Raw genomic sequence first — 27,451 nt, 5'->3', positions numbered from 1 at the left:
CTGGTTTACTCTCTATGCTGTAGCCGTATTTCACCGGTTTTGTGTGACCATTTACCGAGTGTCACATTGTCTTCGCTACTCTGGTTTAATCTCTATGCTGCAGCTGTATTTTACCGGTTTTGTGTGACCATTTACCGAGTATCACACTGTCTTCGCTACTCTGGTTTACCCTCTATGCTGTAGCCGTATTTCACCAGTTATGTGTGACCATTTGTCGAGTATCACACTGTCGTCGCTACTCTGGTTTACTCCCTATGCTGTAGCCGTATTTCACCAGTTATGTGTGACCCTTTACCGAGTATCACACTGTCGTCGCTACTCTGGTTTACTCTCTATGCTGTAGCTGTATTTCACCGGTTTTGTGTGACCATTTACCGAGTATCACACTGTCTTCGCAACTGTGGTTTACTCTCTATGCTGTACTCGTATTTCACCGGTTTTGTGAGACCATTTACCGAGTGTCACACTGTCTTCGCTACTCTGGTTTAATCCCTATGCTGTAGCTGTATTTTACCGGTTTTGTGTGACCATTTACCGAGTATCACACTGTCTTCGCTACTCTGGTTTACTCTCTATGCTGTACTCGTATTTCACCGGTTATGTGTGCTCATTTGTCGAGTATGACACTGTCTTCGCTACTCTGGTTTACTCTCTATGCTGTAGCCGTATTTCACCGGTTTTGTGTGACCATTTGCCGAGTATCGCTTCTAACTTTGTTCAGTGCTGTTTAGTCAGTATTTAAAAAAAGTAAATCTTGGACGCAATATATATTTGTAGTTGACAAGAATATGCACGTAAAGAGAACCAGATGTATGAAAAGCAAGGTATACAATATTAGTTTTTGCAGAAATGGTTCACATCAATGTCGACAAGTTTGTCAAGTTCCACTGGAAATGCAGTTATCAGAGAAGAAGACTTCTTTGCGGTGGCCAACGGGGCAAAGACGTGTAAAATTGACACTGAACTCTTTCGGTAGGTTGTAATACATGTATTACATTCGCCAGGCTTTCAGTTTGACCACTGACTAAGGGTTTTAATACATATACAGTTATTTGTACAAAACCGCACCCTCGACAAGTTATAGAAGTCCACAACAATTTCAATCCATAAACAGAACATGAGTTTTTATATTTTCTTCAATTTTCCACTCTTCTGTACCCGACACTTGTTCCGCAATACACCGCGTTGTTGAACGATGTAGATGTTGATGCAACGCCATGCTCGGTAGGAAATAACATACATTAGGGTGCCGGATTTGCAATTCATATTTGCATTATTCTGAAACTTATGATCATTAAAATTATTGTTAAAATTATGCCAATTCACCTCAGTTGAGGTTTAATTGTAACTCGTCACGTCAATGCTTAAGTAGTAGCAAATTACACGCTCAGCACCATGTCTTAAACAGATTTCGACAGATGTTGTAGTGATGTTAATTGCATTTTATGAGACGCCACTGGTCATGAATTACTTACAATGCCGTATTGTCATCACATTAATGTAGGGGGGAAAACACATTGAATAAGCTAAAGGGTGCAGAACTCGATGAGAATTAGTCAAATAGCAACGTTTTATGCTATACAAAGTATGATCAGCACGGAGGCCTAGAGCATGGAGAGTAAAGCCACATCAACGACGATCGTGTGATTGTTGCCCAATGATCAAATGGTAGCCAGTAAAATACAGCGTGATTATTACGTGTGACAGCTAAAACAAATTCCTAAATATTACCAGAACAGGATTTGGATACATAGAAGTTATACAACTTGAGTCGCTGTGTTACGATGGATATCACTCGAATCTTTTAATTTTTAAAAGTTATCAGCCTCTGTACACAAAATTTTCACTTTTAAGGTCGCTTAAACACCTCAAGATCATCAAGAAACGAGTTTCGCTCTCTTTCTCATAGTCATAAATATTTATGAGGTCAGAGATTAAGAAACGAGTTTCGCTGTCTTCCTCATAGTCATAAATATTTATGAGATCGTAGAGATTAAGAAACGAGTTTCGCTGTCTTTCTCATAGTCATAAATATTTATAAGATCAGAGGACTATTTACCGTTTGAAAACAAGACATTAAATTACGAAACACAACGCAGGCCACACCAAACAAGCCTCTCGCTCGTTAATAATTGTAGTTCACGAGTAATAGAAATATGCCGTTTTAATCAAAAACATATATTTACACCTATACACACTTTCTTTAAAAAGTAGCTTTTAAATTTCTTCTTTGTCGAGTTGCGTATACATACACACTGACTAACCCAGGTTACACTGGTGTTTGGTAGCCGGAGCCAGCGAGGGCAAGCTTTTGTCGAGTGTGTATGATCAGTTTTATAAAACACAGCAGCAATATAGGTGAGCAGTCGTAAAAACAATCAAGGGAAATAACCATGAAATAAAAAATAAATATGGCTTGAGACTCAAGTAACAACAAGAACAACGCTTTATTTACCGAAGCTGTGTGTGATTGTAAAATTTGTATATTTATTTGGAATAATTTAAATAAGCATAGATTTGTTTCTTTATTTTTTCAAACATGGAAGGGAAGGGGGGCTACTTAATGAGATTCATTTTTTTTTCTCATAAAACCTGCTTTTTTGAATGAATGTATAGGGTCTTTTTTCATTGACATATTAAATACATTGAGTTGCTTTTATTTCTATAATGTTTGTAAATTTCTTATGCAAAAATTGTTGTTTTGAATCATTCGATTTGATAATTGATAATTATCAAATTTAGAGGTTAAATATTTTTATAAATTTACTTAGATTTCATTTCACACAGGCTGGTGGAACTTGCAACATGTAAGTTTTGCCAGCCGGTGTATCAAAAGAAAAACACAGATTTAATTCATTCACTATGACCACCTTTAATCTTGATGAAGTTTTGAAGTTTCTTTTTAAGAGTCAGATAAACCAGTGTGTTCAGTCACTGAAAGTGAGTGGAAAGGTCAAGGCCTGCTATTTTGCAGAAAAATAGTCCCATTTTCTAAACGTCATTTTCATTGATTAACACTTTATGACGCTGACTACTTTACATTGCTTTGTGGAATTAAGGATATAATCCAGGTCAGAATATAACTTCAACACTTTGAAAGCTTTCCTTTGATTGGCTACTTGAGGCCAGACACTATAATTTCTCTAGATGGTTATCACAACAATCGCGCAACGCCCGGGAATTGGAATACGGAGGTTGTGGTGTGAGAATTACTATTCCGTATGTACATACCGTTTTCACTTAAGGTATTACCACTCAAGAGCCGTAAAAATCTAACTTTATTATAAAGAAGTTGTCCCTTCAAACTGTGTTACAAGAAAACTCACAAAAACCTTACCCATCGAGCTGTGGTAAGTGTTACAGTTTCGTCGGTCTGCCAAGATGCTAGCTTATTAAGTCTGGATGCATTTCACAGTGACATTACAAGGACGTTCTTTAGGGCCACTTGGTTTTTTAGGTTATCACTTGGCATCAGATTTATTGGTTGTATCATCAGGCAAGTCCAGGACTACACTAACCGGCCAAATCATGGTAGCCAGGGTGCAAACGGAGATGGACACGTTCTTGCCCACATACGCATAGGACCGCGATAAGCGATTAAGACAGGTTTCAAGTTTTTGTGTCTACTAATATGAGAAGATATTTGTAACTTTTGTAGCTGTTTTCTGTTTTCCTCCATCAGAAATAATGGACAGAAGCCACATTCCATTTAGAAAACTTTACAGGTTTATGACAATGGAAGCCCACTGGGCAGTCTACAAGCAGCTTAAATTTGGGTAGCAGGGCTCTCAATACTAATGTGAAGAGATCTGGGAAGTTTTCCGATCACAGTTGAGTTAAACTTAGTTTTCCTCTCTTTAACACCACTTGTACATGTAGAATAAGGCTGAGACCAATCCATAATTAGTATGATGGCTTAGTTGGTTAGCGCGCAAGGGCAGCGTAATGCCAAAGGAGCCAATGCGTTCGATGTGAGTTCAAGAAGATCCAGTTCATGCTAGCTTCCCTTACTACCGTAAGTGGGAAGGTCTGCAGCAACCTGCGGATTGTCGTGGGTTTCCCCCGGGCTCTGCCCGGTTTTCTTCCATCATAATGCTGGCCGCCGTCGTATAAGTCAAATACTCTTGAGTACGGCGTAAAACATCAATCAAAAAAATAAATCCAAATTGTGAATTACATAAATGATAAACATCCTGTCCTGCGTGTAAAACTGAAACAGCGTTAAAATAAGGCTTGGAAACTCAAGGCATATTGATCTATTCAGTATTGGTTACTACATAAATAAATTTATTGGGAAATAAACGCTGAACAAAAATGAAAAAAAATGATTTATTTGAACTCCTGTCATTACATTGTTTCATTTAAGGCCTGTTGGCGACGGCAAGGATATTGTAGCAAGAGCAAGAAGCAAGCAGCACAGTGGGCCAGATCGTTACCACCTTTTGTACAATAATTGCGAGCACTTTGCTTTCTGGTGTCGCTATGGTGTGTCAATCAGCTTTCAGGTAAGTTGAAAAAAAAGTAACACGATATGATATCACTGGTCTAGTAGTGGTTTCTTTGTCCCGTGTCCCGTGTCCCGTTTGTTCCAGTCTCGATACACGGGTAACCGATGTGACGCCATGCCACCTTCTTTCGGTCAATAAAGAATAATAATGCTTTTTATTAGACAAATATGTCCATGTAAACATGATACACAAACAAACGTTTGTGGGATTAATACCTAGAGAAGTAACGATCAAATTACTTGTCCACTGCAATCTGATGTTCACATGATCTCAGGCCAGAGCTCGTTACTTCGCGGAACGAAAACATACTATTTATGACCCAGTCGGGAGACCCGAGATCAAACCCAAGTCGGGTCATACGAACAATTTAAAAAATGGTACTTGTCGATGCTTCGCTTGGCACTCAGCATTGAAGGGCTAGAGCAAGGAAACGCAACTGGTTGGTCCCAATATGATGTGCCTGGATGGGGTGTCATGTCTGGTGTCTTCGGAATGATACTTCAGTGGCGGTAGCACTTTGGCGGCATGGACTTGCAGGAAGACACAGGAAGACACAGTATATGTGCACACAGCTAATGATTCCTGGCCGTCGCATGACGAAAAAATTGCTACATACGGCATTAAACCCTAAGTATGCAAACATAAATACATGCATATATGTAAACATACATACATACACACATACATACATACTTACATACATGCACGCACGCACGCACGCACGCACGCACGCACGCACGCACGCACGCACGCACACACACACACACACACACACACACACACACACACACACACACACACACACACACATATATACATACATACATACATACATACATATGAGTAGCACTACAGTCTCTTCGTATTTTCATTAGCCACCTACATGAATTGTTATAAATGGCTTTCATGCAATAATGTGCACGCCTCGAATAATTGAATCACAAACTACAGCAATATATGTAAGAACATAAATATCTGAAAGATACTTTTTACGATAATGTCTGCATGTTTGAAATCTTCTAAGTAGCATAACATATACATTTCTTGCAAGTATATTTATTATTAAATCCATGTACACATTTTGAAGCTGTGAACATTATTTAAACGTGTTAGGACAACATCATTTACAGACCAAACTGTAAATGTCTCTACATCTACACTAATTCTTCAATCTTTCATCCGCCTCTGCAACCAATATTTTGAAACATTTTGAGAGAGCTGTAGAGGGTAGAGAAATAATATGCACAGTTTTATGAAGCTTGCACACTGATACATACAAATCATCTAACTTCTCATATTTATTGCACAATAATTGTGTGCATAAATTCCATTTCAAAACCTACTTCAGTAACTGAAAAGGTTAAAGATTTACGGTAGGTGTTAATGTTGTAACCTGTGTATGCCTCTGTTGAGATTTCCTTCATTTCTTTTTAGGTCCTGAAAATGAACTTCCCTTTTTTAATATCTTTAATACGGCTCATACCAGAACAATGGAGAATGGTGCAAGCTAAAAATGATTTGAAGACTTATAGCGAAACAACTGAACAGGTGAATCGAAATCTGAATACAATATCGGAATCATTGCAAAAGGAGAAAACGAGAGTGGATGAGTTGTCTAATGAAAACCATTTCAGGAAAGAGGAAGAGAGATTGAAAGCCATTATAGTGAACTTGTCCAAAGAGAGAGAGAAACTGACGGAAAAGGAAAAAAACCTAATGTTAACGCAAGAAAGGATGAAAGAAGAAATATCAAGCTTACGCAGTATCTTTCCTACCTTTACATATATGGGGAAAGAGAGGAAGAGATTAAGGGAAACGAAAATTCAATACAGAAAACTAACCATCCCCATTCTTCAAGAACTCAGAGGGATTATTAAGAAAGAAGAAAATAAAATAAAAGAGAATGAACACGTCATAACAGCAAAGAAAAAAATGGTGGAAGAGAAAAGAGAGATCGTCACAGAAGAAGTGAGTCTGGAGAAAGAGAAACGTAAGTTGCAGGAAGAATACGACAGACTGGTAAAGGAGAAACAAATGTCTAATAATTCAACTGAGGTTGAAAGAACTTTGTCTATTAGAGAAAGGTTGCTGGAGAAGAAACTTCGTTGGGACACTCAAATGAACGAGTTGTTGGCAAAAAAAGAGAAGTGGTTAACAAAGAGAGCAAAGTTAATGAGTGAATAAGTGGGTAAGTAGAACGAAATGTTTGTAATTCTGTGTCTTGTTTCATTGCACTAGGTTCTCTTATTAAATATATCGAGAAAATATTAATTTTGTATGAAGTTAGAATTATGAAATTAGTATTATTTCGTAGTGCTTATATGTGTATACATATTCGGATTTACTTATATGGGGGCTATGAGCAGGAAAAGCAATGTTATACGCAGCTGCAAACAATTGTAGCGTTATAGCTGCATTACTGCCAATGTGACGTTAAACTATAATCATTCATTTTGTGAATTTGTCTGTGAAAAGTATACCGTGCAAAAAGAATATTCTCCTGCACACTGCAACTGTAACAAGAAAGAAAAAAGACTTTTGGGCAGTGACGTATTCCACTGAAGAATTTCAAAGAAAAAATCCAAGTACAATTGTCGCCAATGGGTTAGAAATACGACAATATAATGAAGACATACAGCATAGAGAGAAATACCAGAGCAACGACGTGTGTGATAGCTGGGAAATGGTGACACGTAACCCCTGAAACACGGCCTCTTGTTAATTTAAGTTAGTCAGGGTTTTATTCTAAGTGTTCATGTAAATGCATTAATTGTAGCAATTTACACGCTCCCTAGCACCGTGGCTTCAGCAGAATTAAGTAAAAAAAATAGCAGTGGTGTTAATTGCAATTTATTACACGTCACTGGTCTACAATTACTCAAGGCGATGGCCTTGTATGTAAAACACAAAAACACTTCCTTTCGGTAGTTTCTTATCAGCTGGCAAACCCCAAAAATCAAAGCATTCCATAATTATGTTTAAATGTAATTCATATTTTAACGTTTGGTGTCACAGCGCCGTCCATCCTTAAGCCTAGCATTAGGCAGTTAACACAACCACATTGAGAGCTGTCCATCCTTAAAGCTAGTATTAGGATCGTAATCCTCCCACCCTGAGATCTATTCATCCATAGGGCAAGTATAAGGCTGGTAATACTCCCACCCTGAGAGCTGTCTATTCTTACGGCTGATATTAGGATTGGTCATCCTCTCACCCTGAGATCTCTCCATCCAAAAGGCTAATATTAGAATGGTCATCCTCCCAACCTGAGATTTAACCTTCCACAAGGCTAGTATTAGGATGGTCATCCTCCCAACCTGAGATCTGTCCATCCGCACGGCTATTATTAGGAGGGTCATCCTCCCACCCTGAGATCTGTCCATCCACAAGTCTAGTATTAGGATGGTCATCCTCCCACCCTGAGATCTGTCCATCCACAAGGCTAGTATTAGGATGGTCATCCTCCCAACCTGTGATCTGTCCATCCACAAGGCTAGTATTAGGATGGTCATCCTCCCACCCTGAGATCTGTCCATCCACAAGTCTAGTATTAGGATGGTCATCCTCCCACCCTGAGATCTGTCCATCCACAAGGCTAGTATTAGGATGGTCATCCTCCCACCCTGAAATCTGTCCATCCACAAGGTTATTATTAGGATGGTCATCCTCTCACCCTGAGATCTCTTTATCCGCTAGGCTAGTATTATGATGGTCATCCTCCCACCCTGAGATCTGTCCATCCACAGAGCTGATAATCCTCCCACCCTGAGAGCTGTCCATCCACAAGGCTAGTATTAGGATGGTCATCCTCCCACCCTGAGATCTGTTTATCCACAAGGCTAATATCATGATCGTAATCCTCACATCCTAAGATCTCTCCATCCACGAGGCTAGTATTCGGATGATCATCCTCCCACCCTGAGATCTGACCATCCACAAGGCTAGTATTAAGCTGGTTATCCTCCCACCCTGAGATCTGTCCATCCGCAAGGCTAGTATTAGGCTGGTAATCCTCCCATCCTGAGATATGTCCATCCACAAGATGGTCATCCTCCCTCTCTGAGATCTGTCCATCCACAAGGCTAGCATTAGGATGGTCATCCTCCCACCCTGAGATCTGTCCATCCACAAGGCTAGAATTAGAATGGTCATCCTCCCACCCTGAGATCTGTCCATCCGCAAGGCTAGTATTAGGATGGTAATCCTCCCACCCTGAGATCTGTTCCTCAGCAAGGCTAGTATTAGGCTGGTAATCCTCCCGCCCTAAGATCTCTCCATCCACAAGGCTGGTAATCCTCCCACCCTGACATCTGTCCATCCACAAGGTTATTATAAGCATGGTCATCCTCCCACCCTGAGATCTGTCCATCCGCAAGGCTAGTATTAGGATGGTAATCCTCCCACCCTGAGATCTGTCCATCCGCTACGCTAGTATTATGATGGTCATCCTCCCAACCTGAGATTTAAACTTCCACAAGGCTAGTATTAGAATGGTCATCCTCCCACCCTGAGATCTGTCCATCCGCTAGGCTAGTATTAGGATGGTCATCCTCCCACCCTGAGATCTCACCATCCACAAGGCTGGTAATCCTCCCACCCTAAGATCTGTCCATCCACAAGGCTAGTATTAGGATGGTAATCCTCCCACCCTGAGATCTGTCCATCCACAAGGCTAGTATTAGGATGGTCATCCTCCCACCCTGAGATTTCTCTATCCACAAGGCTGGTAATCCTCACACCCTGAGATCTGTCCATCCACAAGGATAGTATTAGGATGGTCATCCTCCCACCCTGAGATTTGTCCATCCACATAGCTAGTATACTATGGTAATCCTCCGACCCTGAGATCTGTCCATCCACATAGCTAGTATACTATGGTAATCCTCCCACCCTGAGATCTGTCCATCCACATAGCTAGTATACTATGGTAATCCTCCCACCCTGAGATCTCTCCATCCACAAGGCTAGTAATAGGATGGTAATCCCCCCACCCTGAGATCTGTCCTTCCACAAGGCTAGTAATAGGATGGTAATCCCGCCACCCTGAGATCTGTCCTTCCATAAGGCTAGTAAAATGATGGTCATCCTCCCACCCTGAGATCTGTCCATCCACAAGGTTAGTATTAGGATGGTCATCCTCTCATCCTAAGATCTGTCCATCCGCTAGGCTGGTATTAGGATGGTCATCCTCCCAACCTGAGATTTGAACTTCCACAAGGCTAGTATTAGGATGGTCATCCTCCCACCCTGAGATCTCTCCATCCACAAGGCTGGTAATCCTTTCACCCTGAGATCTGTCCATCCACAAGGTTAGTATTAGGAGGATCATCCTCCCACCCTGAGATCTGTCCATCCACTAGGCTAGTATTAGGCTTGGAATCCTCAAACCCTGAGATCTGTCCATCCACAAGGTTAGTATTAGGAGGGTCATCCCCTCACCCTGAGATCTGTCCATCCGCTAGGCTGGTATTAGGATGGTCATCCTCCCACCCTGAGATCTGTCCATCCACAAGGCTGGTATTAGGATGGTCATCCTCCCAACCTGAGATTTGAACTTCCACAAGGCTAGTTTTAGGATGGTCATCCTCCCACCCTGAGATCTCTCCATCCACAAGGCTGGTAATCCTCCCACCCTGAGATCTGTCCATCCACAAGGTTAGTATTAGGAGGGTCATCCTCCCACCCTGAGATCTGTCCATCCACTAGGCTAGTATTAGGCTGGTAATCCTCCCACCCTGAGATCTGTCCATCCACAAGGCTAGTATTACGAAGGTCATCCTCCCACCCCGAGATCTGTCCAACCACTAGGCTTGTATTACGATGGTCATCCTCCCACCCTGAGATCTGTCCATCCACAAGGTTAGTATTAGGAGGGTCATCCTCCCACCCTGAGATATGCCCATCCACTAGGCTAGTATTAGGCTGGTAATATTCTCACCCTGAGATCTGTCCATCCACAATGCTAATATTAGGATGGTCATCCTCCCACCCTGTGATCTGTCCACCCACGTGGCTAATATTAGGATGGTCATCCTCCTACCCTGAGATCTGTCCATCCACAAGGTTAGTAATAGGTCATCCTCTCACCCTGAGATCTGTCCATCCGCTAGGCTGGTATTAGGATGGTCATCTTCCCAACCTGAGATTTGAACTTCCACAAGGCTAGTATTAGGATGGTCATGCTCCCACCCTGAGATCTCTCCATCCACAAGACTGGTAATCCTCCCACCCTGAGACCTTACCATCCACAAGGTTAGTATTAGGAAGGTCATCCTCCCACCCTGAGATCTGTCCATCCACTAGGCTAGTATTAGGCTGGTAATCCTTCCACCCTGAGATCTGTCCATCCACAAGGTTAGTATTAGGAGGGTCATCCTCCCACACTGAGATCTGTCCATCCACTAGGCTAGTATTAGGATGGTCATCCTCCCACCCTGAGATCTGTCCATTCACAAGGTTAGTATTAGGAGGGTCATCCTCCCACCCTGAGATATGTCCATCCACTAGGCTAGTATTAGGCTGGTAATCCTCCCACCCTGAGATCTGTCCATCCACAAGGTTAGTATTAGGATGGTCATCCTCCCACCCTGTGATCTGTCCACCCACGTGGCTAATATTAGGATGGTCATCCTCCTACCCTGAGATCTGTCCATCCACAAGGTTAGTATTAGGTCATCCTCTCACCCTGAGATCTGTCCATCCTCTAGGCTGGTATTAGGATGGTCATCCTCATAACCTGAGATTTTAACTTCCACAAGGCTAGTATTAGGATGGTCATCCTCCCACCCTGAGATCTCTCCATCCACAAGACTGGTAATCCTCCCACCCTGAGATCTTACCATCCACAAGGTTAGTATTAGGAGGGTCATCCTCCCACCCTGAGATCTGTCCATCCACTAGGCTAGTATTAGGCTGGTAATCCTCCCACCCTGTGATGGGTCCATCCACAAGGTTAGTATTAGGAGGGTCATCCTCTCACCCTGAGATCTGTCCATCCGCTAGGCTGGTATTAGGATGGTCATCCTCCCACCCTGAGATCTGTCCATCCACAAGGCTAGTAATAGGATGGTCATCCTCCCACCCTAAGATCTGTCCATACACAAGGTTAGTATTAGGATGGTCATCCTCTTACCCTGACCCTGAGATCTGTCCATCCGCTACGCTGGTATTAGGATGGTCATCCTCCCAACCTGAGATTTGAACTTCCACAAGGCTAGTATTAGGATGGTCATCCTCCCACCCTGAGATCTCTCCATCCACAAGGCTGGTAATCATCCCACCCTGAGATCTGTCCATCCACAAGGTTAGTATTAGGAGGGTAATCCTCCCACCCTGAGATCTGTCCATCCACTAGGCTAGTATTAGGCTGGTAATCCTCCCACCCTGAGATCTGTCCATCCACAAGGTTAGTATTAGGAGGGTCATCCCCCCACCCTGAGATATGCCCATCCACTAGGCTAGCATTAAGCTGGTAATCCTCTCACCCTGAGATCTGTCCATCCACAAGGCTAGTATTAGGATGGTCATCCTCCCACCCTGTGATCTGTCCACCCACGTGGCTAATATTAGGATGGTCATCCTCCTACCCTGAGATCTGTCCATCCACAAGGTTAGTATTAGGTCATCCTCTCAACCTGAGATCTGTCCATCCGCTAGGCTGGTATTAGGATGGTCATCCTCCCAACCTGAGATTTGAACTTCCACAAGGCTAGTATTAGGATGGTCATCCTCCCACCCTGAGATCTCTCCATCCACAAGACTGGTAATCCTCCCACTCTGAGACCTTACCATCCACAAGGTTAGTATTAGGTGGGTCATCCTCCCACCCTGAGATCTGTCCATCCACAAGGTTAGTATTAGGAGGGTCATCCTCTCACCCTGAAATCTGTCCATCCGCTAGGCTGGCATTAGGAGGGTCATCCTCCCACCCTGAGATCTGTCCATCCACAAGGCTAGTAATAGGATGGTCATCCTCCCACCCTGAGATCTGTCCATACACAAGGTTAGTATTAAGATGGTCATCCTCTTACCCTGACCCTGAGATCTGTCCATCCCCTACGCTGGTATTAGGATGGTCATCCTCCCAACCTGAGATTTGAACTTCCACAAGGCTAGTATTAGGATGGTCATCCTCCCACCCTGAGATCTCTCCATCCACAAGGCTGGTATTAGGGGGGTAATCCTCCCACCCTGAGATCTGTCCATCCACAAGGTTAGTATTAGGAGGGTCATCCTCCCACCCTGAGATCTGTCCAACCACTAGGCTAGTATTAGGATGGTCATCCTCCTACCCTGAGATCTGTCCATCCACAAGGTTAGTATTAGGAGGGTCATCCTCCCACCCTGAGATATGTCCATCCACTAGGCTAGTATTAGGATAGTCATACTCCCACCCTGAGATCTGTCCATCCACAAGGTTAGTATTAGGTCATCTTCTCACCCTGAGATCTGTCCATCCACAAGGCTAGTATTAGGCTGGTAATCCTCCCACCCTGAGATCTGTCCATCCACAAGGCTAGTAATAGGATGGTCATCCTCCCACCCTGAGATCTGTCCATCCACAAGGCTAGTATTAGGATGGTAATCCTCCCACCCTGAGATCTGTCCATCGACAAGGCTAGTTATAGGATGGTAATCCTCCCACCCTGAGATCTGTCCATCCACAAGTCTAGTATCCTCCCACCCTGAGATCTGTCCTTCCACAAGGCTAGTAATAGGATGGTAATCCTCCCACCCTGAGATCTGTCCATCCACAAGGCTAGTATTAGACTGGTAATCCTCCCACCCTGAGATCTGTCCATCCACAAGGGTTGTAGAATGTTAATCCTCCCACCCTGAGACCTGTCCATCCACAAGGCTAGTATTTGGCAGGTAGTCCTTCCACCCTGAGATCTGCCCATCCATAAGGCTAGTAGACTGGTAATCCTCCCACCCTGAGATCTGCCCATCCTTAAGGCTAGTAATAGGCTGGTCATCTTCTCACCCTGAGATCTGTCCATCCACAAGGCTAGTAATCCTTCCACCTTGATGGAGGTCTGATAGTTAATGGTGGTACTTTTTGACACAACTGTCACCAATTTGTATATCTACAATGACATGTGCATCCCTGGTACACACATTGTGTACTACTGATAGACATATTAATGTGGATATGTTACACATTTTGTGAGCAGCTTGTACGTTAAATAATTTGGACGTGCATTTCTGTCACAATACTGTGACCCACTCATACAGAAAAGTTTCTGGAGAATAGGTTATGATTGCTGTCTCCGATATATGAATAGGGCTTAAGTACCTTTCGCTTTTTCTACATCTACATCTGGCTCTTCAATATCACCCCGATTCCTTCCACCATACTGCACGCCGTCGACGTATAAGTGAAATATTCTTGAGTACTTCGTAAAACAACAATCAATTAAATAAATAAATACCACCCCTAAACCTACTTAGAATTCAGATTCATACCCTGTCCTACAAAAAGATACCACACTACAAATTTTGAAACAAAGACAGCTTTCAAAAGCCTGCACGTAAAGATGATCTAAAACAAAAAAGGGAGCGTCTCCAAAACATTTGTTGTGTATTGCTTCTTAATACGTCAGGGGATGAAATAGAATTTTGGTTGACCAAGTCACCAACCGTTCCTGAAAAATCTATTTGTTTGACTGACATGTGGATCAAGCATTGTTGCAAAAGCTGTCTTACAAAGGATAAGATGACGAATTGTTGTTTCAAAAGGCGCTTCGTTCGTTAACCATTGTCAGCTATTGTTGCCATACGTTTTCCCTCAACTGACCAATTTAGTACGCGATTATATGAAAAAATTCTTTCTTTCATCAGTCGTTTCTCATTTCTTGCCTGACCATCTGATCAATCGTCGTTGTAAAAAGTAATTCTTTATAGTTGATCAGTGTAAAAATATCTGTACATCACTTGACCGTGATAGTAAAGTGTAATGCAAAACTAATTTTTCAGCAGATAAATTGACCAAACTTTGTTGCAAAAAGTATTCCCTCTGTTGATTATCCTATTAAGCGCTGTTGCAAAAACTGTTTGTTCCATCGACCATTTGATCAAGCCTTGATCCACAACATAACTCTTCAGCTAAACTTATAAAATATGTCATCTATTTTAGGATTGATTACCAGTGAATAGGTTGATGACATGCCAACATAACCGTAGCCATGGCATTCTTAACCAACAAACTCCAAATCTTATTTCTAAAACCCGGATAACAGATAATAGAATCACCCCTTTGTGACACGACAAGTACACCTGCCTTGTCCCTTATGAAGAATAAAAGCCGGCAAACGGGCATGTCACTTGACCGTTCTTCAGCCAGAATGATTGAACTGACAATTTCGCAAACATAAAATGCAAAGACGTGAAATTAGATATAAGCTAATTTTGTACATTAGTCAATCATATTACATTATATTACATTTATTCATTTGAATAATTTCACCTAGAAAATAAAATTTCCATAACCAGTTAGAAAGTATAACTGGAAAGCAAGGAAAGTTGGCTCGAGAAAAAGAACTTTTGGCAAGTGAGAACAAATTTTGACGTAAGAGAATGGTGAGGAGAGGAAGAATTGTTTACGAGAGAGATAGTTAATACCTGATGAACCCACTCTGTCCTGGGACGTCTATTGAAAGCATTCGGATGTTTATTATATTTCTTCCGATTTCTTGAAAGCTGTCTAAAAATTTTAAGAGCCGTAAAAGGAAAAGTTTTCACTGGATGTTGTTAAAATTTGGTGATTTTAGGAACAAGGTTATGCGGCAAATTTTGTCTGTTTTTGCTTAGCCTGTAACTCGAGAACTACCGTAGCTAAAAATGTGGTATAGAGTACCAAAGTGTAGCTCTTTTGGAAATGTGCAACGGATTTGAGCTACAGCAAATAGGTTTTTGGTTAGAAATGTTAAAATGACACCACCCTACCCCACACATAGAAATGTAAGCCTGTGCAATGAGCATGGGCATTGGAGGTAACTGTGTATTACTATACATGCCTTGCATGTTTGCTCGTAAACCAGCCCTGTTCGCAATGCATCATGGGTAATTCTTAACATTCAAGACGGCGTTCCCCCATGTCCCTTTGCTATCAGTAATATAATGCAAGTCCAAAGCCATAGCCAAACATATGAAAAATGTCTATTCACACATGTACATTACCAGCCCAAAGCATGTTACTCTTATTAGGCCAAATTCAAACGTTAAAGAAACATCGTGGCTTCCAGTTCCTATTCAGGTTTACACCTTACATTCAAGGAGGGAAGCGACGGATGTTAGGATGCTGCACAAAAATGTTACTACGAGTTCCTTCGCCATGGCTTTGGGTTGGGGATCTGTCGTAAAGAAAAGAACACACCATACCGCTTATCCCTTCTAACTGTTTAGACAAAAATTTCTTGTCTTTATAGTCTCCTAACATTTCCTGTCACCTACATGACCTCTGTCCTCGACAGCTCTCAAAACTGAACTGAGCCGAGGCAAACAAGATGGGACACTAGAGCGGCGTGATTGCACGCCATGTGTCGAGCAACCTTAAATGCTCGTACTTACCCAAGTGGGGTGATCGCTAAGGCGTAACCTAATCAAGGCGCTGTGGTGGTTTTCAACACCAGACGAATTGTATATGATATCTGGTAGTGTGGGGTTTAAACCCCGTTAATCATTTTTCATGTTTGTCATGCATTTTTTCCATGTTGCCTGTTTTTGTAAATACTGTTACAATTTGTACATAGGAGTTCAATGTGTTGAATATTCCATTGTCTGTGTACTTCGGCAGTTGAATACGCCTATTCGGCGTTATGCGAGTTAGCATCTGTTGGTAAACAAATGTTTTCCAAGGCTTAATTTTCCCGATCATGTCAAATTAGTTCAGTGTATTATTTTCATAATGTCTTGAGGCTTGACCACCGGTATGGATGTAAGGAACGTAACAGCTCTACTTATATAATTACTATTGGATATGTACCGACACAGGCGCTCCACTACATTATATCTTACGTCCCTGCATGACGCTCAAGCCTTTAACAAATATCGGCTTAAAATACAACACTCCTTAACTGAAATTGTTTCTTATCTTTCAGATGTCACCGAGCCTCCAAAGTAAGAACTGCTCTGTCGTTTCCCGGTTAATCACCCACTGAGATGAAATCCTCAATATATATTTGTAAAATGAGAATGTGGATCGGCGTTTTTCCTATCAGCTACTTGTAGCGACTGATGTCAATTTACAATTCGTTATCTTTCTTGATGATTCCACCATCCCCAACAAACACATTATTATCAGATTTACTTAGAGTGTATCGCTTATACTAAATAATTTCGATTTCCTTCCTAGCTGCTTATTTTATAGGCAATATATATTTGAGGTTTTATATGTTTTTTTATCTATTTACTCGCACGTGTTATGTAAGCATGTTTGTTTTGACTCATCAAACCGACAGGTAGTTTATTAATCGGATTACTCTGTAAAATATTGGATCGTGTTTTTTGAAGCATGAAGAATTTAAAGAGTCAAATAAGGGCAGTTAATAATGTATGCTTTTGTCGCTCGTTTATTATTGTTATATACATAAATGCTGGCCCTAGAATAATTTACTTTTCATGTACGATGTAATTTTTATATCTTTGATAACTGCTTGATTTTTTTCGTTATTTTTGTATTTTGGTTTCCCTACATAGACGAAGCAGCAAAGCAAATACATCTCATTTGACAGGCAATCATGGAGACTACTGATTTTGAAAATGGAACGTGTTGTGTTGATTTTTATGTTGATAAGAAACACCATGTCTTCCTCTCACGGTCTATGGAAGGGAAATGACTTTAATTTTGATATTATTATGTAACCACTTATTACCGGACAATATTTCAGAAAGTGTTCGTTGTGGTGTAGTTGTGGTGTATCTCACCTAGCTGTACATGGAAGAGCTTATTCAACAGTGATGATCCTTTATATTATGCTAACACCGATGATATCAGGCTATGTCACAAAACATGTCAACGTCTGTGTCAAGGCTTTACCACTGGACGCCTCCATTTAGTGTTCTTAAATATTGCCAGCATAGCACCTTTTTATTCATTAATAAAATTAATTACACCTTATAATCACAGTTTGAAATATCTAAGCCCTGATTCTCTATAAGTACGTATATGTGCCTAATTTGGATTAACCAGTGACAATATTGGGGTTGTATAAACATAGGGCAAAAATGATATATGAACAGTTATGATAAAAGCAGAAATGAGAATTGTATGGGACATCCGTCACCTAGAAGTTAGCGTCCTATCGCAGTACAATAACCCATTTGTGTTTCAAAAGTGCGATCGCTATGAGCTCGTGAAATTCAAACTGGTTTTCTTTCCAGTCGTAAGTGGGAAAGTCTTTTGTCCTTTTTTTTTTGTTTTTTTCATATACTTTCTTTGGTGATCTGTGTTCAATAACCTGTCACACCAAACAGGGACCTCCGTGGCCAAGATGGTTATCACGCCAGCGTGGCGAAATGACTCAGAATCCTCTCACAAATGCAGTCCCTGTGAGTTCAAGTCCAGGTCAAGCTGGTTTCCTCTCCGGTCGTACCTGGAAGCCCTCCAGCAACGTAAGGATGGTCGAGGGTTTCCTGCAGACTCTGTCCGGCTTCTTCCCACCATAATGCACGCCGCCGTCGTATGAGTGAAATATTTCTGAGTACGACGTAAAGCACCAATAAGTAAATACATGTACCCACAAACTCTCTTATCGAAAGCAATACATGGAGTACAGTCATTTTGGAACGAGTATCGTTGTACAATTGCAAAACATTCAGGTGTCAACTATATGTGGATACCTAAAATCTCTAAACGTTTCACTGAAAAACTAGACGCTGTAATACACATACCGTATAAGGAAATATCGACTGGGGATTTCTCACACGGATATTCGAACATGGTACACGATTTGAATACTTATCTCACTCAGTCGTCTAGAACATACCTTGCCTTTTCGAAACATCACTGAAAACTGCTGACTCTTTCCTTTGCATGATTCCGTCCTATTTCGTAACTTACATACTTTCTTAGTTTTTAGTGGGTTGTGTTATTCGTGGATTTTGGGAATTGGCCTTGCGAGAGTGACCTGAAACGTCCTTATTGGTTGACACCAGGTGTACAAATGTCTGTTTCGACACATAGATTCAATAGGTAGCCCTCCTAGCCTTGCCTGTTTTATCATACACTAGCATTAACAGTGTTTAAGATATGCTGGAAAGGTATGAAGAAGTAAAGCGGATGATAATCATTTGTTGATTAAGGGATTTATTGGTTTATAAGCTATCTGCTATTGTTATCTAATCGTTATGGCATGCATGGTGCATCTGGACAAAGAAAAATGACTACTGTTAAGCGGTTGCCATGGTAATTTGAGGAACACTTCGCTTTTCTGCGTCTATTCTCTTCTGTACTGTTTCTTGATTCTTCCACACCTTATTTTGGAACTTGGCTTTGTTATTATTGACACGGAACCATTATGCTTTACCGCTGGTGTATACATGTCTTCTTCGATGATTAGATTTGCACAATTCATAGCGCTTTTCTCCACAGTTAGCTATCTTGGTAGACGATATGTCATCCAAACTGTCATTTTCACTTAGATACATGACATTATTCCCTACGGTTTCTAGTTAGACATAGGAACGGAAACAGACCTTGTTTTGTGAAATCGGCTAAACAACCTGACGCTTCTTTCATTAGAAGCATTTTTCATATTTTTTCTTGGAATGATATCATAAAAAATTACTTTACAAACAGCGTACTGCGGAAAAGCTGTGGACTACGATTTTGTTTTGTATTTTGCTTGAGGCTTGATCATTCGGTTGAGCTTTATTTGAAAGCGTCCTGAATGAAGAGTATTTTATCCAATTTGGTTGGAACTTTTTATACGAAATCCTTGTTCTTCCATATGAGGTTTGGTGTAAAACCGTTGGCCATATATTTCGATGACGAATACTTTTGTGGACTTTCTAGGTTTAGTTTGAGACGAACACCGGACGTGGGATTCCAGGTACCATTGCTCATCTGGCCCAGATGTGATCACGCTTGATCCAGTTGTGTTTTTCCCGCTGTCGTGCCTATTTCCAGGTTTCTGAAAAGACCCTACCACGGCGTGCTAATCTAGCCCAAGTATGGGTCTAGAGTATTGAATGCATCCCAGACTAGCCCACTTTACCAAAATTTCATGAAAGTCAATTTTTGGTAACACTTCATGTTCATGTTAATAAAGTAGACTATGTAGTTTACAAAATAGTGTTACAATAAATATATGACTAAAGGAATTTTGTAACCTTTCACGTGTGTATGCCGTGACCTTGATTTCCCCAGGCACTCTCCTATTCCCCTCAACCATACAACTGGCCAATGTTATATGACTGAAACATTCTTGAGCACAGCGTGAAATACCGATCAAATAAGTAAGGTAATACAGAAAAAAGAACCATAGGTCAGAGTTAGGTCCCTTTATTGCCAGGACCATACCAAATGAATAAGCATTGAAACAACGGTTATCAAAGGCAGCAAAGGGAATGATATATTGTGGTTTCGTCACTGAAACATGCATGCCACTTAAGATTAAGGTATGTGTATCTGGATCTGATAGCATTTAGCAAATCAGACTGGAACAAAAGTGTAAGAAAAGGAGATTTCTGCTAACAAGCCCTTATTCAGGGTTTTTTTTTCTACCGTACAAAAATTTGTTTCCCAACTTCCACCAAAGGAGACAAATGACATACCTAAAAGCTTTTATTGGTGCCTCCGTGGCTCAGTTGGTTAGCAGCGTAATGACCCAGGCACCTTACACCAATGTGGTCGTCGTGAGTTCAAGTCCAGCCCATACGTGGGAAGGTCTCCAGCTGTACGTGGCAAGGTCTTCCAGCAACCAGTGGATCGTCGTAGGTTTCCCCCGGTTCTTCCCGGTTCCTCCCACCATAATGCTGACCGCCGTCGCACGAGTGAAATATTCTTGAGTACGACGTAAAACACCAATCAAATAAATAAATAAACAAACAAAATCCTTTTTGTTTTACACATTTCTTTGTTATAATGGCGCATAAAATGCATCCGGAAAATGCATAATTTTTCTTTTAGCATTTTTCCCAAATCACTATTCACAAAAGCTCCTTAGGAAACCTAAACGAAATGCAAATTTCACATTTAACTCTTTTCGTCTGGGCTAAAATTTTAGGAGACTGCTGCAGACACGCGAAAGCGGAAGATAAAAGTAATTTTAAAATAATTCCCGTTACTACATGTTAACTGCCTAACCTGGCCATCATAAAATTACATTCACTACTGCATGTATCAAACGCCATATCGAAACTTCATTTTAGATTTTACTGGGTATCAACCTGTCACCCACATGAGCTGATAATTTCCTGCTGTACACAAAAGTTTTCAAACTTATTATATTGACAACTGTTTAACATATGTAACATTCATTGGCATCAGTGAAGCCAAAAAAGAGTACCCCTGATATGTATCAACTGAAAACAAAACAAATTAAGTTTTCTGTACTTGCGGCTGTATGACTACCTCTTCCAAATCCGCCCCCCCCCCCCCCCTCCACCCAGTGGAGCCTGTCAGTCTGGGCTGACGTCAGAGTATACTAAAACATCTAAACCCACATCCGTTCTTTGTCACCTTTGTACACGAACTTGAATACCTGTTTCCTCCTATTATGACCAGTTAAAGAATTGCAATACATTGTACATGGGCCTAGTCACAACAGGGCCGAATTAGTTCATAATGAAATCAGTATATAACATTTACTGTAATCTACCAAGTACCTGAGAGGGACTATCCACAGGGACTACTGTTTTAGATTAAGAGGATTAACTCACCCTGTCTCTACTGTGCTTGTTCAGACTCACAGTAACTTGTATTCATCGTGACAACCAGACGCTTACCCCTGATTAAGTGAACTTTCTATTGTTAGAGATTACATACAAAGAGTGCTGTCTGTTAGAGGGAGAAGTTAGGATTATGCTGGATAGTTGACTAGCTAAGACCTCTGCGATTTGGTCACTTTCCACGTTACAGTTACCAGAAATGAACCGTTGTTGACTACATAATAAGACTTTGTGTGTTTATGTTCTTCCGTTACGATACCCAACATAAGAGACAAGGACTGAACTATTTATTTATTTATTTAGTTACTTATTTATTTATTTATTTATTTAAAAGATTGGTGTTTTACGCCGTACTCAAGAATATTTCACTTATACGAAGGCGGCCAGCAATTCTGGTGGGCGAAAACCGGACAGAACCTGGAGGAAGCCCACGACCATTCACAGGCTGCTGCCAGACCCTCCTACGTTCGGCCGAGGAGGAATCCAGCATGACTGTGCTGATAATTAGAAATATTATATATGGCAGTACCATCAGTCATCCTATTTTCAAGGCATAATAAACCTACTGATTTACATGCAAATCTCCCTGTAATATGATCGTTTAAAACAATATTATTAGTCTCCGTAATATTAAATATTTAACAGCGATGGTGTTCTTACCAAATAAGACTTTACAGCTAAGTCCAAGTTGTTCAAATACCCCTTTACCCTGGATTCGCTTTCCAAATAAGACAAATTTAGAAGACACATCATGCGCCAGCATTTCCCCCAGTTTTCTCCTAGTGTCTAGACGAACAAGGTGATCAACAGTACTGCGATTCTTTCGAAAGCGACATTCAATGTGGATTTCGAAAGAATCGCAGTACTGTTGATCACCTTGTTCGTCTAGAATGCTTTATTAAGAACGGTATCGTTAATCGTGACCATGTCGTATCTGTCTTTTTTGATCTGGAAAAGGCATATGACACTACTTGGAAATATGGCATTATAAAAGATATGCATGGATTTGGGACTTAGAAGTCGCCTTGCCAGAGTTTTATCTCCTTGTATGAATGCGTCACTTTTTGTGGACGATCTTGGTATCTCTTGTCGAGGCAAAGGTATGCACACTATTGAGAGACAGCTGCAGATTTGCCTTTAAAAAATCCATGCCTGGGCACTGGAGAACGGATTTAAGTTCTCCAAGTCGAAGACTAACTGTGTACACTTTTGTCGGAAGTACTTCCCCCATGAAGACCCCAAGGTATTTTAAGATGGGTCCCCCATCAAGTTTGTGCCGGAGGCAAAATTCCTCGGGGTGATCTTCTATAAGCACCTTACATTTAAATCTCACATTAATTATCTTAGAGCCAGATGCCTAAAGGCGCTTGATATTTTGAAGGTTGTCTCTAGTGCTCGATGGGGAGGGGGTCATGAAACCCTACTTCAGCTCTATCGAGCACTGATTCGTTCTAAGCTAGATTATGCCTGCAGTGTTTATGGAGGTGCGTCACGCTCCCAGTTGAAGAAGCTCCATACTGTACATCACCAGGCCCTACGGTTGTGCTTAGGTGCTTTCCGTACCTCTCCTGTGGAGAGTTTGTATGTTGAGGCAAACGAGCCTCCCCTGGAGCTTCGAAGAACTAAACTAGCCTTACAGTATATCACCAAGCTTAGAGCCAATCCATCCAACCCAGCCATTGATTGTGTCTTCCATCCGGAATTTGAAGACCTATATGCTCAGAAGCCATCCATTGTTCCTCCACCGGGTGTCCGCATCCAGGAACATGTGCAAGCAGCTGGACTTGGGCTGGATACAATCACCCCCATACGCATCCAAGAAGATCCACCGTGGTTATGTCCTGAGCCTCAGGTTGATACCTCGCTCTCCTCCCTGAAGAAATCTTCCACCAACCCTTTAGTGTACCAACAGGAGTTTAGTAATATGTGTTCAAAGTATCCATTTTATCACCGCATATTCACTGATGGTTCCAAGAATGATGATGGCGTGGCTTCTGCCGCTGTCCTTGGGCCCAGAACCATTTCAACTCGGTTTCAAAATTCCTGTTCTATATTTACTACGGAAGCCAAGCCAATTTTGTGCGCACTTCGGTCCATTCCAGAGCTAGGAGGTACCAGATTTCTCATCTGCTCTGACTCCCTTTCCTGCCTCCAGGCAATTCGGGCTAGTTTGCCTGTACATCCAGACATTTTGTCTAACAGGGAGATGTTTAAACGACTTAATGAAGATTTTATCATTGTCTTTTGTTGGGCGCCCGGGCATATGGGTATCCCTGGGGATACTGCTGCAGATGAAGCCGCGAAGGCAGCTTTGCATTCCGTTACTACTCAAACTGACGTTCCATATTCGGACTTGCGTTCACTTATTTGCTCCTATATCAAGCGCTTGTTTCAGGCCTCAATGGGGTGACCAGACAACCAACAAACTGCATGATATTTGTCAGTTTGTTGGTCCAGCGCCTTCCCTTTCACGGCATCGTCTCCGCTATTGCATTTTGAGGAGGTGTCGTATCGGTCACACACGTGCTACGCACAGGAATTTGTTGAAAGGAGAAGATGCTCCTCATTGCTTTGCTTGTGATCAACGGTTCACAGTCAAGAACATATTGCTTGACTGTGGCGACTTTGCTCCTGTACGAGATTCCTTTATCACGTGAGCTCTCTTTCAGAACTTTTTATTTCTGTAGAAAGTGATACTATTTTTGATTTTCTCTCTACCATTGGTATGGCAGGAAAACTGTGATTTTAGACTACCTTCTGTGTTTGTTATGTGACTTCTGGTGTCTTTTTTTGACTGAATAGTAAATGAATTATCCGTAGTAGATCGACTACTTGACGTTTTATTGTAGCGATAAAACTGAAATATTATTGAAAGCGACGTATAAACTTTCACTCACTCACTCACTCACTCCTAGTGTCTACGGAGACAGTCCTGCCATTAAAGGCTAGCAGGTGACAAACCTATGACAACAGTGGGAACAATGCATACATTTGTTTTATTTAGTCTACAATTTCTTCACATACAAATAAACAAGTGAACAGAAAATTGTAACTGCGACTGAGTAACAGTCTGTCTGGCTTTTTTTGGTCTGACATAAGTCAAATTTTCTACATTCTATCTTACGGCTTCTGAATAGTAATAACATAATAATTGGCGGTTCAAAACTTATTTTGGGCCTCCGTGACCGAGTGGTGGCTGTGGAAGTGGTAGTAGTGGCTGTGGATCCGATGGTGGGCGTGGTGGTAGTGATGGTGAACTTGATGGTAATGGCCGTGGACAGGGTGGTGGTGGCTGTTAATGGTACGGTGGACGTGGTGGTAGTGGTGGTGGATTTGGTAGTAGTGGTTGTGAACATGGTGGTTGTAGCTGTTAATGGTACGGTGGACGTGGTGGTAGTGATGGTGAATTTGGTAGTAGTGGTTGTGTACATGGTGGTTGTGGCTGTGGATCCGATGGTTGACGTGGTGGTAGTGATGGTTAATTTGGTAGTAGTGGGTGTGAACATGTTGGTTGTGGCTGTTAATGGTACGGTGGACGTGGTGGTAGTGGTGGTGAATTTGGTAGTAGTGGTTGTGAACATGGTGGTTGTGGTTGTGGATAGGATGGTGAACGTGGTGATAATGACTGCATGGGATGGTGGACTTGCTGGAAGTGGCTGTGGACGTGGTGGTATTGACTGTGGACGCGATATTAGTCGCTGTGAGCGTGATGGTACTGACTGTGGCTGAAAAGAGCACATTTTTTTCTATCTGGTGGTGCCTGCTGCATAATTTTGCCATTTTTTGTCGCCATACACGTAAAGTCTGAAAACGGCAAAGCTGGCATAAATCGCTGAGTTCATCGCGTCCTCCATCTTTAACACCCTGAAATTTATGCTGGGGGTGTGTTGCCTCTCAGCCAATGGACAGTCGTTAAAACCACCGGCGTGTTCGTGTAAACTCTGAACTTACGTCCAGCTTTCCGGTTTCCCGATCGTCAAGCGGAAAACGAACTTGGTGTTCGTTACCTTCTGAGAAGAAGAGTTCTACCGGAAATGAACTAACTGCACTTCGGCGGTTTCCGACGACAGTTTTCCTCCTAACACAGAAAACTTCAGGACTAGTTCTTAGGCAAAATGAAGTCGTCCACAGTGGATGTTGGCGCTGACTATATTTCTTTCCTGAGTTCTTGTTTAGCCATGTTGAGGGAAATGTTGATGGCTGATCACCAAATTTCTACCTTCTTTCTTCAGTTTTTGACGTTTTAAATTATCGTAACCGACTGAGAGGGCATCAAGCTATATATCTGCAGTTTGAAAGGCCCAGCACTGGGGATCTACTGTCGGGGTAGGTTTTATAAAGGTGCTGCAAAGTTGCGCCAAACACAATTACTGGTTAATTTTATTTGTCTGTTTTACGCCATTACGTTTAACGCTTTACTTAAAAAATATTCACTTCTACGATGGAGGCTAGAAGTGATTGTTACAATTCTACAGTGTCTAATGCAAGGAAAGATTTTGTGAATGGAATAGGCTACCATTTTTCGATTTTACGACATGTTTGGAGCATCATAAGTAACATGTTTGTCGTATAATAAGAAAAGAAGAGTAAAACAGAACTGAAAAAAGAAGTAGCCTTCCGAATGTGTAAGCAGCAATCACTCACAGATGTAGGCCGTTTCGCTTCTTGAGGTGCACAGTTTCTTGCACCGGGACTGATTCTCCGCCTTACCATATATCAGATCCTTTTCATTAAAGTCAACAACTATTACTAATTTCGGTTTAGGTCCAGTGCGCTTATCTGGACAACTTTTCCACTATATGTACGTTGCGTTCGCAAATAGAACAGTCCGATTGATGAGCGATAGTGAAGAAGATTTTACAAAGCCTGGAACACACTTCCATTCCGTAAGGTTTCTTTACGGACATGCGAAAAATGGAAGAGACAGAAAACGTAAAAGGAATAAAGGCAGAGTAGTGAAATACGGACAAAACATATGCTGAGGCACATGCTGGTTTAAGATTTGCAACGGGTTTAAGGTGAAGACCTTTCAAATATTATTGTCTAATCTAGTAAGCCAGGTGTATACGGTTCAAAAGCTTAACAAAGATAACACACAAAGGAAATGTGTTGATTGTTGTAAGAAGAATGTAAGAATTGTTTAGGGTATACACTTGTCAGCAAAGTGAAGTTCTCATATTGTAACCATACAGAAACTTGCCACAGAATACTGTTCAGTTAAGAAATAATAGCTCTATAGAGAGTCATTATTTCTATTCTAATAGACCTACTTTAAAATTTTACTGTAATATTTATTTGACACAAAATCAAACGCAGCGCAAATTGCACAGCCTTCCTCCGATGTCAACACTTGCTTATGGAAATGACCATACACACACCAAGCAGTGGTATAAAACAATTAGAATGAGTTTGATTACATGTGTGGCCTGAACACGTGTAATAACTCCCTATTTTGAAATTGTGTCACCCAAGATGGAGTTTTGAGGTGTGAGTCGTGTGACTGGTATGTTCTGAAGCGTGTGGCTATGGCTTTAGGCCCGTTGATGTTCAACCTTGCATGTAATTGGCAAACCCCAAGTATTATGGAATGTACTATATGGTATAGTTTGAACAAGCTCTAGCGGGCTTACCCATAGTTCTGTAGAGGCTAAGCCATACCTTCTTCCTACTCCAGGCAGCCATATTTTACCAACCTCTGGTGCTGTTCCTCTCAGTTTGATGCTGACATTAATAAAACATTCACGTCTGTATACTTATTTATGCAATACTTCCATAATAATACAAGTTATACTAGTCGATAACAGGAGGGCCATTTAAGATTACTGTAGGTTCCATAGACCTATTTAGATGTCATTATACACGTTGGGCCTAATGTACTATCACCACGATATGGCTGAGATATTTTCGATGTGGCGTTAAGCCATTATCATTCATTCATTCTATTAGTTGTACTAGGTGTACCAGTAACCAGTGTGACTTTGCGTGAAGTTCAGCTCGACTTTGCCCTAGGTTGCAACAGAGGCAGTAGTTAGTCGTTTGCTGGGACAACACTG

The 27,451-nt window shown here is 41.5% G+C and overlaps 1 protein-coding gene across 1 annotated transcript; it reads left to right on the top strand.

Moving 5' to 3' along the window:
* The first annotated feature begins 760 nt into the window (after positions 1 to 760).
* Positions 761 to 7,118, top strand: LOC135480730 (putative golgin subfamily A member 6-like protein 3). Its single transcript, XM_064760648.1, has 3 exons — positions 761 to 972; positions 4,367 to 4,505; positions 5,943 to 7,118. The coding sequence occupies exons 1-3, from the start codon at positions 863 to 865 to the stop codon at positions 6,690 to 6,692; spliced, it is 999 nt and encodes a 332-aa protein (XP_064616718.1). The 5' UTR covers positions 761 to 862; the 3' UTR covers positions 6,693 to 7,118.
* The last annotated feature ends 20,333 nt before the right edge of the window (positions 7,119 to 27,451 follow it).

This window comes from Liolophura sinensis, chromosome 13, assembly GCF_032854445.1.
Source record: "Liolophura sinensis isolate JHLJ2023 chromosome 13, CUHK_Ljap_v2, whole genome shotgun sequence".
Lineage (NCBI taxonomy): Eukaryota > Metazoa > Mollusca > Polyplacophora > Chitonida > Chitonidae > Liolophura > Liolophura sinensis.
This window is presented reverse-complemented; position numbering and strand designations above follow the sequence as displayed.